Source organism: Citrus sinensis, chromosome 5 (genome assembly GCF_022201045.2).
Source record: "Citrus sinensis cultivar Valencia sweet orange chromosome 5, DVS_A1.0, whole genome shotgun sequence".
NCBI classification, from domain to species: Eukaryota; Viridiplantae; Streptophyta; class Magnoliopsida; order Sapindales; family Rutaceae; genus Citrus; species Citrus sinensis.
The window spans coordinates 22,244,457-22,256,837 of record NC_068560.1 but is presented as its reverse complement, the minus strand read 5'-3'; the positions used below and the strand labels follow the sequence as shown (position 1 = coordinate 22,256,837).

Here is a 12,381-nt window from a genome sequence, read left to right as displayed (position 1 = left end):
AAAAAAAAAAAAAAATCTCTACTATTACCTTACCCGACAGTACAATCCAAGTAGCTGGCAGCTACACCGCACACTTCCACTATTATCAACTCCTTTCAAACTTATAATTTTCTTTTTTCTTTTTTTATTTTCTGGAAAGAGCTGGCTTTCCTTGATTTTCGCTTTTTGTCAAAAATTATTCATGCCTTTTTATTTTTCCCGATCACACTTTTTTTTTCCACCTCCATGAGCTGAGCCGTCGTTGCTTTTTGAAAGAAACAGTATGGAAGCTATCAAGAAACAGGCAATCAAGCTCCGAGAACAAGTCGCCAAGCAGCAGCAAGTCCGTTTATTTTCTTTTTTTAAAAATTATATTTAGACTTTTAGTTAGTGAAATTTCTCGATTTTATTTATTTTTATTAGTTTTTTATGATTTGTACAGGCAGTATTGAAGCATCTGCTCCATCTTGGTATTGAAAATGTTGCGGTTGATGAATCTGAAATTGAGTGTCACCAACAACTTCAAAATCTATACAATTCCACCAGGGCAGCTAAGGTACTATCCTCCTTTAGCTCATAATAAGACTCTGTTTGATATTGATTTATTGTGGCTTTTGGTAATTAGTTATGATTTTTAAATAATAATTTTGTCAAATATGTATGTTGATAATTATGATGTTTTTTAAATAAAAATTAACTGTATTTTCTAGACTGAAGTTGCAAGTATTTACCAAACAGAGCTTAATGTATGTTGAATAATTATGATCGTTTGTATGGTTTTATCTGAACAATAATTTGGAATATATGCTCTGTAGCGCAGCATTTTCAGAGGAATGTTGTCCGTGGCGTTGAAGTGTTTGTTGCAGTAAGCTTGAAACAAATGGAAATAGGTTGTTTGTTTGCTCTTGCTCTCGTTATAATATTTGATTTTTTATTTTTATTTTCTTGACTAGTTATTGTGTACAATATTTTTGCATTCAAATATTGTAGCGAGAAAGTTGGCCGAAGATTGTTGCAAGTATGGAGCGGAGAATCAAAGTGACAATTCTTGCGTTGCAAGAGCTGCTCTTCAATTTGGCACTTCACATGATTTGATGGAAAATGAGAGGGAAACTTTGCTTGGGATTCTTCGTGATCAGGTTAGTTCATCCCTAACTAGAAAATAATTCAAATATAGAAAATTATATGTAAAATTATTATCGAAACTATTATCTTCTCATAAGGAAACTTAGTTCTAAGATATTGAATAAAAGAATCCATTTTAAAGTTACAACTCTGAAATATTTAATGTTTTATATTAAAATCATTGCTAGTGACATCCATGACTTAATAATTTTATTGGTTCAAATGCTGAAGAGACCTTGTGACTTCTTACATCACTAGCAAAGACTAGCGTGTGACAAGTTATTGGCCGTGAGTTCTCTCAATTGACTCCAAGCATTTTCAATAAAGACACTTGCATCTATAGTAAAATCAAATCCATGAGACTGAAGGATGCATGTGGAAGTCTTACAGCCCTAATTTAGATATTTGCATAGGTTTATTTCTATTTTAACCTTAAATACAGAAGAGAAGAACACTAACCTAATATGAATCATCCTAAGACCCAAAATTGCATAAATTATCCTTATATATGTCCTTGAAGTAGGCCCAAATTCCATGATTATGTTGGAGGAACTTTTTAATTGAGGTTTCGCTCTTTCTTTTCATTTTTCTAACTATGTTACAGGTTTTTGGACATGTAGGTATCTGAGCCACTACGGGCGTTAATCAACGGAGCACCTTTGGAAGATGCTCGACACCTGACTCATCGTTATGACAAACTTCGACATGAAGTTGAAGCCCAGGTAAGCTTTGAGTTAACATATGCATGTATAAGGCAAGATTAGAATTATGTTAGATTTATATTGAATATTTTCACCAGGCAGCTGAAGTATTTAGGCGCCGATCAAAGATTAGGGAATCTGATATATCAGCAGAGAGTGCTGTGAAGCTTCGAAATGCAGAAGCAAGATTGACCGAGCTTAAATCTACAATAATGGCTCTTGGTAGAGAAGCAACAGCTGCCATGCTGTCAGTTGAATCACAGCAGCAACAGATGACATATCAAAGAATTTTTGCTATGGTATATAAGTTAATACTTTCTTGTGTGTGCCTATGCATGTGTTGACATTCTGCCTCTTATCTTCATGTTATTGTCAACTTTTAGTACTATCATACTGATTTCTGTTGTCTTGTAATAACATGATGCATGTCCACCAAAAGTCAAGTCACATGTTATTTTTTATTTAAGCCAAAGTTGCATTTGTCCTTTTTCCGGCCACTTCATGATTGCATGTTGGTCCAAGTGTCATTTGTTTGAGCTGCTACTTTGGCTTAATTAAAAGACTACACGTGGTTTGTCTTTCGTTGGATGCATCATATTTTAACACTCTTCCTTATGCATATTCCAATCAAGTCTCCTAGAAGCTAAAATCTTCACGCCCAAAGTTGATCGACATAGCTTTTAAATAAATTAAAATATTCAAATGCTAAAATATAGGAAATATTAACATTGTAATTAGAAACTTTTTAATGTGTCCTCTATTTTAATGTTTGCATAATTTATTGAATAATTTTTCAATGCTTTTAACATTTCAATAGCAGGAGCTAACATGTCTATGGAAAAAAATTCACAAATTAAACTTAATTTTTGATGCAAGATGGCCTGTTATTATTCTATTATGATTTTATTTGAATTTTAATAGCTGATTCAGATGTTGCTTGAAGGTCAAACAGTTGCTTGCTTAGTTTTACTGCAACCCAAATAAATCAGGGGAGTGATTAAAACTCATCCTGCAAATGTAATATGTTTACATCCCTTGATCAATACAAGGACAATCACTTTGGTTTGAGTGGCTTTCTTCCGCTTCTAAAAGCCTATCTTTCCAACAATGTTGAATTAAGTCAACACTTGTTCGAAATGCAACAATAACGAAATAACGAATGGTAGTTCTAAACAATATGATTGGGGTTTGTTATGTCTTAAATTGTGCTTCTTGTCAAGATTTATGTCAAGTGTATTTCTTTCTTTACTTTCTCCTTTAGCTAGTGGTTTTATTGTTGTTTTCCTGGTCTCGGGCCTTTGCAGGTAGATGCTGAGAAAACATATCATCAACACGTTATTGCTATTTTAGAGAAGTTGTATGCGGAGGTTTGGAACTATGCATTTTAACTTGCTTGTCCGCATCTATCTATTCCTTGGAGTGTTCTCTTCTTGTTTACTGCTGATAATATTGCATTTATCATTTTCGTCTCACTTATGCAAAAGAATAATTGTGACTTTTTATTCTCTTCCAACCCTTGCTACTTGAATTAGATGATCCTAGAGGAGCAATCAAATGAGTCCTCCTCGCAACATGTGACTTTGGAAATGGATGTAAATGCCTCATGTGTCTATCAGAATACTGATTCAAATGGAGCTGATTTGCAAACGCATATTAATCAGAATGACGTCTACTTTATAGCGAAAGTAAGGCTTCTGCTCTCTTGCATAGGTGAAAGTCCCTTGATTGCCCTCCTCCTGGAAAATCTTAAGAAATAAGATGCGCCCAAAATTGAATGCTGTCTTTTAAGATTTTTTTTTTTTTTTTGAAAAGAAATTTGTTGTATTTTACCATGAAAGTTGTTAATTTACTGAATTACAAACTTATCAATTAATTTGATGTTGCACAGTCTTTTGCTTAACGTATTGCATTCTTATTTTAATTTTGGAGCAATAAAATTTTTTTCTATCATCACCACCATCTGGTCAAGTATTTGTATTATTGCAAAACATCTACAGAAGTAGTGATTAGTCTTGAAAGTGGAAGATGTCTGTCTGTATCCTTTCATCCTAGATAAATTGTCATATAATCGTAGGACAAATTGTAATTATTTTTTAAAATTTATTAGTTAACACCTTGAAAATTCTTTTCCCCCAAATAAAATTGCTCTAAAAGTGTCCAAATGTGGTGCTGAGGAAGTCATTCTTAGGAAACTTTGTTTAGCAGAACAGGACTTTTAAGCATGAGGTTTAGCAAACACTAATGAATTAAAAAAGAGATAGCTGTCGGATGAGCTAGATAGAATGCATGAGCTAGAAGTATCATGTGTCTCTACTATCAATATCTCAGCAACATCAAAGCTGAGTTAGGCATGCCAAAGAAAGACAAACCACTGAAAGTTGTGTAGCCACTCACGGCGTAGCAGGTGATGTAAAGTCTTGATATTGCTTATAGATACAAGACTGATAGCTCAACATCCCTCTTTTTGAGATTTTCTCTTAAGTTAGATGGGCCTTTTTATGATTATGTCTGAATTATGATTCTCCTTAACTTGGGGGCAATCTATGTATTTGATGATAAATCTGGCCGAGAAAGCTTATATTGCTAGGCAGAGGAAATTGACTGACCATAAGCTCTCATGTTAAATCCATCACTCAAAAGATGTCAGACATTTGTAATCCTCATTATCTATGACTTTTTTGTGCATAGGCCATGTTTTGTGGAGAGCAGTCAAAATTTCAGATTTAAAATCTGATCCATAATTTAAATAACTACATAAAGTTATACAGAACTTATTGGACTTTGATAGATCTTGGTAACCCAATCGTCATGATATCATATAGTACATATTAATGTCGTAGTAAAAATGGAATTTTGTTTCTAATATATCTTTGTTGGCTATGATCATAGTGGTTACAATGAACGCTGCTGCTACTGTTGCTGCTTTTGTTATGCTTTTTCTAAGATTAAGTTCTATTTATCCCATTATCTTGCAGGTTATACATCCATTTGATGCTCAAGCAAATGGAGAGCTAAGTCTTTCAATTGATGATTATGTTGTGGTTCGCCAGGTACTTTCCCCTCTAAATAACAACACAGAGATTTTTCTACTATGCTATTAGATTTTTCTACTATGCTATTAACTTATGACATGTGAAATTTAGAACTAATGCTTATACTTATTTGATGTTCAAAGCACATGGCATTTTGTTCTTAAAATTTTGATTGAAAAGCAATGAGTTAACAAATGATGGTTGGTTTTCTTTCTTCCTACCATATTCCCTTTTACATTGAAGTGCAAATCAGAATATAGTAGGGTTGCTAGCTCAGTTCCAAACCACCCAGTTTACCCTTATAGACATGTGAATTTATATCTTGTTATGCTTCCATAGTTATGCTGTTATTTCAGTGATCACAACTAATTCACTCCTACGTAAAAGAATTAGTTTTCCCCTTAGGTCTTTGAACGGTCAACTTTTGTTTAATTCACCGTTTTAGTTATAACTTCTCAAGGTGGCTCCTACTGGATGGTCGGAAGGTGAATGCAAGGGCCAAGCTGGTTGGTTTCCCTCGGCATACGTAGAAAGACAAGAAAAAGCCCCAGCTAGCAAGATATCAGAAGCAAACTCCTCACCCGAATATGATGTGACTTCTTAATGAACTCTTGCCAAGTATCTATATGTTCTTTTTCTTGTATTATATTGCTATTTTAGCTTATAGAATGACTGCAACAATTGATAAGTGGTTTGATTTCTTCTCTTAATGAAATCTTACTAAGCTCCAAGTAATATGTGCGATCATATGCATTTTAATATTTGTATTTATCTCCAAGTTGAGGAGAATATCTGTAGTAACAACTGTGTTTCCAAATTGCTTTTAAAAAAATACACATCATGTTTAGCAACAAATTTTTACTGTTATTTCTTCCCAGTTTTAATTTACTTTCTCCCTGACTTGAATGTTATATTAGTAGCTTGATCAGAAAGTAACTCAAATCAATCAAACTACCTTGATGCAAGAGATTGAATTTAGAATTTCTCTTTGTGAAACTTTCCAATCATAATGTTATGAAATATGTGCGCATGAACTTGTTAATTTCTAGTTGCATTTGGAGTATGTATGATATAATCTGAATCACTTATATAATGTTCTTCATCTTCCACTTGAAGGTAATGAAACTTCTAACTAATGAAATTTTCTAGTCTTAAAATTATGAAATATGTGGGATTGACTTAGAAGTTTTTGGTAACATCTATAGAATGTATGGTATAATTTGAATTCATTAGCATAATCTTCATCTTCATTGATTTGTAAATTATGAAACTAATATATAAAAAACTAATGTTAAATCCTAATTATCTTTAGTTCTTAAAATTGTTGAGGAGATATGAAATTCTTGTGGGTGGATTTGAGAGTTTTAGCTTTGAGAATATTGCTTCATCTCTACTTTGATGTTGTTGTGCCCCTTGTTGTGGCGAGGCATTAATCTTCCTGAATTTTTTGTCAAGCTTCAACTTTATTATATATATATACCTTTCTTGATAAAATGTCTGGGTCCATCGCTGGATTTGGTGTTAATGTTGCTAGTGAAGAAGATGATGATAGCACCATAATCATTATTTTTTAAAGTAAAATAGGCGATCAAGTGCATCTAGGTGTTTCATTTCTTGTGTATGATTATAAAACTATTCTGAATATAGTTTCTAAATGAATGTTATAGAGTGGCTGCTTTTAACATTGGAGATGGTTCTCTTATTTAAGTATGCTGCACAGTATAGGGAAGTATAAGTTATGGTGGATAGATATGGGTTTGGAAGTGTAGAGACAATTGTGAAGTGCTTGGAAGTTGGAAGCTATATAACGCTAAATACTACTGCAATTTTAATAAAAAATAAAAATAAATTTATTTCCTAAGCAAACTTGATTAGTACTTAAAGAATCGTAATTAAGCTACTAATTAATTTCAATGACAAAATCTTGTTGGAATAAGATTGTCTACAACAAAATAATAACATGAAGTTATCCACATTTCAACAAAGTAAAACCATCTACGTCGCCAATAAGAATTTACATATAAAACAATAACAATTCCAAATATCACTATTACGTACGATGTTGTAAATGTGATAAAGAAACTGTTCGTGTCAATTAAATTATCATCTCGTTCATTGCCGATTGACGCCTCCGACATAGTTGCTGGTGATCTGCAAATGGGCAATGGCAGTCCACAAAGAAAAGTATTTCCCTCATAGCTATTCTCGTTGAAGGTTGCAAATTGTGCTTCCCATTCTGGAATTTCGCCTGATAAGTTATTGTATGCCACACTGAAAACCTCCAATGTCTTTAACTCCACTAGTTGATGAGGGATTTTCCCATTCAATTTGTTGTTGGAAAGATCCAAACTTTCGACATGCTTCAAGTTTGAAAATGTTGATGGGATCGATCCTGTCAAGTCGTTGTGTGATAGATTCAATGTTTGAATCCTTGTCAAATTTCCAATTTTAGGGGGAATAGGACCGATTAGCTTGTTGCAAGAAAGATCAAGTCCTGATAGGAGGCTAAGCACTTTTCCTTGGTAAATGTACGCAATGTTCTTTGTTGTGAACACAAATTTTTCATGGATTTGCTTTTCTACATCTCTCTGAGGGATTTCGATGGAAAAAGATATTTCAAATTGCTTATCAAGACTAGAATTATTGCTGTAACTTTCATAAAGTGTGGTGTTATCAAAGCAAGGAGGAATAGGACCGTGAAGATTATTATTAGAAAGATCTAACAATTGTAGTTGGTTCAATTCGCACAATTGAACTGGCACTTCACCTTCAAGATTATTGTGACCTAAGATAAGGTGGCTTAACTGAGAAAGCCCATCAACCCAATCCGGAATGCTGCCATTCAAGCGGTTATAGCTAAGATCTAATGTCACAAGGGAAGAGCAATTAAAGAATGTACCTCTTTTTAGCTGTCCATGTAACATATTTTTTGAAAGATGAACTTGTTTGATAGAGAGAGGATGGAAACAAGATGGTAAACTTCCAGATATGTTGTTGTCTGAAATGTCCAAAATCTGAAGCAAATCAAGCTGACAAAACTCCACTGGAATAGGGCCTTCAAGATGATTATTGGGCATTATAATATATTGTAACCTTGTGAGATCACCCAACCATCGTGGAATCTTACCTGAGAGATTGTTATTATTAAGAAACAATCCTTCTAAGGAGGAGCATTTAGACAAACTTTGTGAGATCTCTCCTATGAAGTGATTGCCCTCCAATTGTAACGACATCAAATTCGCCAGGTTAAAATTTCTAGAGAACATATGACCTTTTAGGCTGTTGTTTGATAACACAAGAGACTCCAAGTTGACGCAACCGACGGCCAAGTGCTCGGGGATTTCACCAGTTAATTGGTTGTTGGATAAGTCCAGAATTCGGAGGAAGTTCATATTACCAAATGAAGAGGGAATGCTACCGTCTAATGCATTCATGGAAATGTTGAAAACATGTAAACTTGGTAAAATATCTCCAATTTCTAATGGAATGTGGCCTCGGAAGTTGTTGTTGGATATATCCAACATTCCTAACCGCTTGTGTGAATGAATTGGCAACCGAAAAGGTCCTGCAAGAGAATCATTGACGAGAGAAAGTTGTCTCAATTTTGTGTTGTTTTCCAACAACCAAGTTGGAAATTCTCCATTCATCTTTATGTGTGAGAGATCAGCATACTCCAGGTCATGTTGATGGTAAAGGAATTTGGGGAATATGAAACCGTCTCCGTAACTGGAAGACAATGAGAGACGTGATAATTGGAAGTTTGGGGCGGTCAAAGAATGTGATTGAGTTATTTCTGCATTTAGTTCGTTGTTGTCAGCATAAAAAATCTTGAGTCTTGAGTGATTGAAAAGTGGTTCAAGTGAAATTGGGATTCGAAAATGATTGTTTGAAAGATACAACTTTTCAATGGATGTCAAATGAACGAGGGGAGATGAGGAGATGCTTCCGGTAAGTTGATTGTAAGAAACATATAATATTCGGAGGGATGTCATATTTGCCAAGCACCAAGGCAAACTACCTCTTAAATCATTATCAGCCATGTACAACTCTTGCAGATGCATCAACGAACAGAGGCCTGAAAATAACAAATGCGTATTGTTCTTTTATAATAAGTGATTGGTTTGTGTAATTAAATATTTAATCGAAAATTAATATTATAGATTAAGAGGGGAGGGTGGGAGCATCTCATTAACCTTGATCAAGAATCCTGCTGCTGTTAGTGCCACGAGTAGAATTTGAGAGTGATAAGTACTTAAGAGAAGGCATCGATTCACCGATGATTTGAAGAAAGCTGGTGTTGAGTGCAATGCGCGTGGAGCTCATGTCCAAATGTTCCAAACTCTTGAAATGAGGAAAACCTAGCAGAAACATTAAACAATAAAATAAATAAATAAATAAAAATGTTGAACACGTAGGACACCATTGAGTGAGTTCACAATCAACGCTTTTCTTTTACCTTGACCGCGTACGAGACCGTTGACTTCACAACCAGACATCGACAGATTTTTTAACGAAGGGAATATTGATGCAATGCTTTGCAGAAGGCTTATATGGAGAGAGGAAAAGTCCAATGACAAATATTCCAAGTTGGTGAAACTGTGCAACTCTGTTTAGATTTAGAAGGAAGGAGCAACGAATTTAGCTTTCTTAATAATACGAAAAAATTAATTAATTAATTAACAATTTATTTATAAATTTGACCACATCTGTACCATTTACTTACCTTGAGCAGTTGTCGCTATATCGGTAAAATTATTAAACAAAAGGTAAAGAGTGTTGAGGGATGGGAATGATCCCATTGACTGTAACAACTTGCTTCCATCTGTAATTTCAACTCCCGATAGATAAAGGCTTTTCAGCTTCCTCAAACCTTTGTAACCTGTTTTTTAATAGTAGTTAGAATATGATTGAAGATCAAAATTCATTATTTAAATTCAGAGATGAACAAAATAAATGATTAATTTAATTGGGAGTCAATTCGTATTTTATGCTTTGGGAAAAGAGCGGTATGGTTTTTCAATCGCTGCAAAGATTAAAAAATTGGAATCAAATCTTCATTACAATCTGTTTTTTTTAAAATTCTATTACGTCCTGTTTTTGAAATAATATAAAAATTCATTGTCTAAATTTAGAGCTAAACAAAATGAATGATTAAGTTAATTGGCATTCAATTCGTATTTTATGCTTTGGGAAAAGACCAACATTGTTTTTCAATCGCTTTAAAGATTGAAGAACTGGAATCAAATCTTTATTACATTCTGTTTTTTAAATAATACAAATTCTCTGTTTCTTTATTATTATTATTTTTTTGGACCTTTTTGGCCTTCCCTAATCAAATGAATTAAAATAATGTAATTGAATAATATTTTAATTGTTTACCTTGAGGAACCACAAGATTGTCGATTTCATTGAAGCTCATGTCCAACACTTCTAAGTTATTGAAGGAATCAAATTCTGCAAACATGCCCAGACTTAAGACTTAAAAACAGAGTTAATTAATTAATTAATTTAAAGAAATTAAAACATCATGAGAATTTCGTCCAAACCAAGCCAAATAGTAATTAATTAATTGACAAAGTAAATTAAGTTATGTTTAAATTAGCATGTAATTCCTTCAGACTTATCAAATTAAATATTAAATTATGTCGATGATACACAAATCTAGTTGGCATATATAAAATGAGAAAGTAAGGCTTAGGCTTACCTCGAGCATCGAATGTTCCTTTGAATCCCGTATCACTTATATGTAATTCTATTAACGAAGAAAGAGAAGATAAGATGCTACGGTTGAGTTTGATACCACTTAAACCAAGAGACATCAACTTACTCAAACCTGTAAAATAATAAACCAAATGGCCAAGAATCCAACTAATTTGTAAAAGTTGGCATTTTTTTTTATGGTATTTGTAGTACCTTTTGAGACCACAAATTTGTCAATCTTGTTATCACCAATGTCTAGCTCCTCTAAATCTCTCAAAGAATCAAATTCTGTAATAAGTACAAATTGAGTTGAATGTTTCAAACCTCACCACAAATAATAATAATAATAATAAGTTGTGGAGGTGTTTGGTTTGCTATTAGAGTTTTTTTTTTAATCTTAAATTCGAGACATATCAAAGTACAAGATGAAATTATGAGAAACATTAAAACTTGTATTTATAAATTGCTTAAAACTGTTTTTTTTTTTAAATACTAATTACAAAAAAAAATTGAATTCAAAGCCTTGAATCTTATTTTAGCAAGTTAATGAAAGAGCTTGGAGAAGGGATGGAGTTTTAATTATGTACCTTTAACGTCAATACTTCCTTCCAAACTATTCCCATTTAAATTTAATGATCTTAATGATGAAAGATGAGTTAGTGATGATAAAATGGTATTGTTGAATGAGTTTCCACTTAAATTAAGCATCTTCAAGTTGTTCAATCTTGATAGCCTCTCTATACCTGCAAATAAAATAAAATAAAAAAAGATGATAGATACCGGTGTAATTTCAAAATTAATCATTTAAAAAAAAGTCAAAACTGTCGACTAAATGAATATGCATATAATTGCTCGGTCTTGATATTCAACTTAAATTTGGGGGGAGAAAGTAAATTAATTAAATTAAACGAAGCACCTTCATTCTCAACACAACCGGCTATTTTGTTGTCAGTTAAATCAAGTGACTCAAGTTGTTGGAAGGGAGTAAACAAAGAAGCATTCAGATACCAGTTGTACTCTCCCCCATACGTGTCAGAAAGGTCTAGCGCTATCACTCGGCCTGTGGTGTTGCTGCACTCAACCCTTTCCCACTGACAACAATCAGTAGCTCCCTCATCATCGGCCCAGTCATAAGGATAACTATCATCGAAGAAATGTTTGAGTCGCAAAAGAGCAAATCTCTCGTGATCCAAACATCCCTCACTCCACCCACTTTTAAATATTATTAATAACATAACAAACATTATCACCATTTTTGATTTTGAACCACCCATTCTAACTATATCTTTAACTATGAAAAAACGAACACACATTGTCTGTCTCTGTATGTTATTTGCTTATAAAGCATCAAACAATTTATACACCCAGCTAGATTATAGTTGACTTACTTCGTTGTTTTCTCCAAGTCTTTCATGCATTAATTTTCTACCCTTTTTTCTTTTCCATATTTGTCTTTTTGCTATAATTTGCAACAGCAACGCGTTTCGAGCTAGCAATAAAGAATAATTGAGAGAGATTGAGATGACAAATGGATAGAAACTAAAAGTATGGGTGTTTAATAAGAGAACGATTATACCTTTTTATTATATTTCAACCTAAAAATTACTTTAAACATTTATAATAAATAACAATATGATATTAAAAATAATAAACAATACGAATAATATACATTTGTAGAAAAAAAAGATTTATGTGTCCATTTTGAAAATTAGAGAATATATGTAAATGTGATTATCAAAACAAACCATAGAAGTGTTGTTATTTTTTTCTTTTAAAAAATCCACCATTATAAAAAAACCCAAAGACTTTTACATCTTTTAGAAGTCTTTGGGCCTTGTTTTTTT

At 33.0% G+C, this 12,381-nt stretch overlaps 2 protein-coding genes and 1 pseudogene across 8 annotated transcripts in view; 2 read left to right on the top strand and 1 right to left on the bottom strand.

Annotated features, from left to right (window-relative positions):
• Positions 1 to 12,381, top strand: part of LOC107175196 (SH3 domain-containing protein 1-like) — a 76,440-nt gene that overhangs the window by 1,339 nt on the left and 62,720 nt on the right. Inside the window, exons 2-11 of one of the 6 annotated variants that reach the window (XR_008055031.1) lie at positions 262 to 322; positions 422 to 535; positions 800 to 869; positions 970 to 1,118; positions 1,725 to 1,826; positions 1,904 to 2,104; positions 3,110 to 3,172; positions 3,338 to 3,515; positions 4,781 to 4,855; positions 5,298 to 5,539. Coding sequence is in view for 3 of the 6 variants with exons in the window: in XM_052442243.1 (XP_052298203.1) it covers positions 262 to 322; positions 422 to 535; positions 800 to 869; positions 970 to 1,118; positions 1,725 to 1,826; positions 1,904 to 2,104; positions 3,110 to 3,172; positions 3,338 to 3,490; positions 4,781 to 4,855; positions 5,298 to 5,441 (1,132 nt within the window). In the remaining 3 variants the exon portion in view is untranslated. Of the gene's footprint in view, positions 1 to 261; positions 323 to 421; positions 536 to 799; positions 870 to 969; positions 1,119 to 1,724; positions 1,827 to 1,903; positions 2,105 to 3,109; positions 3,173 to 3,337; positions 3,516 to 4,780; positions 4,856 to 5,282; positions 5,693 to 12,381 lie in introns of those variants that run through there. The other 5 variants (XR_008055032.1, XM_052442243.1, XM_052442245.1 and 2 more) reach the window with 5 other exon arrangements.
• LOC127902615 (SH3 domain-containing protein 1-like) overlaps positions 1 to 12,381 on the top strand; it is a 36,905-nt pseudogene that overhangs the window by 2,190 nt on the left and 22,334 nt on the right.
• On the bottom strand, positions 6,709 to 11,981 carry LOC102626091 (receptor-like protein 45). Of its 2 annotated transcripts, none has more exons than XM_052442235.1 (9): positions 11,454 to 11,981; positions 11,125 to 11,280; positions 10,751 to 10,825; positions 10,542 to 10,670; positions 10,217 to 10,291; positions 9,561 to 9,716; positions 9,294 to 9,443; positions 9,031 to 9,195; positions 6,709 to 8,912 (listed from the first exon to the last, which is right to left on the bottom strand). In XM_052442235.1, exons 1-9 carry the CDS (start codon positions 11,848 to 11,850, stop codon positions 6,748 to 6,750), a joined length of 3,468 nt encoding a protein of 1,155 aa, XP_052298195.1. In that variant the 5' UTR covers positions 11,851 to 11,981; the 3' UTR covers positions 6,709 to 6,747. The 2 variants fall into 2 exon arrangements, with proteins under 2 accessions (XP_052298195.1, XP_052298196.1); XM_052442236.1 differs by having other exon boundaries at positions 10,542 to 10,589; positions 11,454 to 11,980.

What these genes read in the sequence shown, in the direction of transcription:
- LOC102626091 (XM_052442235.1), bottom strand. Translation starts at nt 11,850, where the DNA reads ATGTGTGTTCGTTTTTTCATAGTTAAAGATATAGTTAGAATGGGTGGT. An exon ending in TATAGCGACAACTGCTCAAG is followed by an intron (nt 9,444 to 9,560) that starts GTAAGTAAATGG and finishes AAATCTAAACAG; the next exon opens with AGTTGCACAGTTTCACCAAC. An exon ending in CAGCAGGATTCTTGATCAAG is followed by an intron (nt 8,913 to 9,030) that starts GTTAATGAGATG and finishes TGTTATTTTCAG; the next exon opens with GCCTCTGTTCGTTGATGCAT.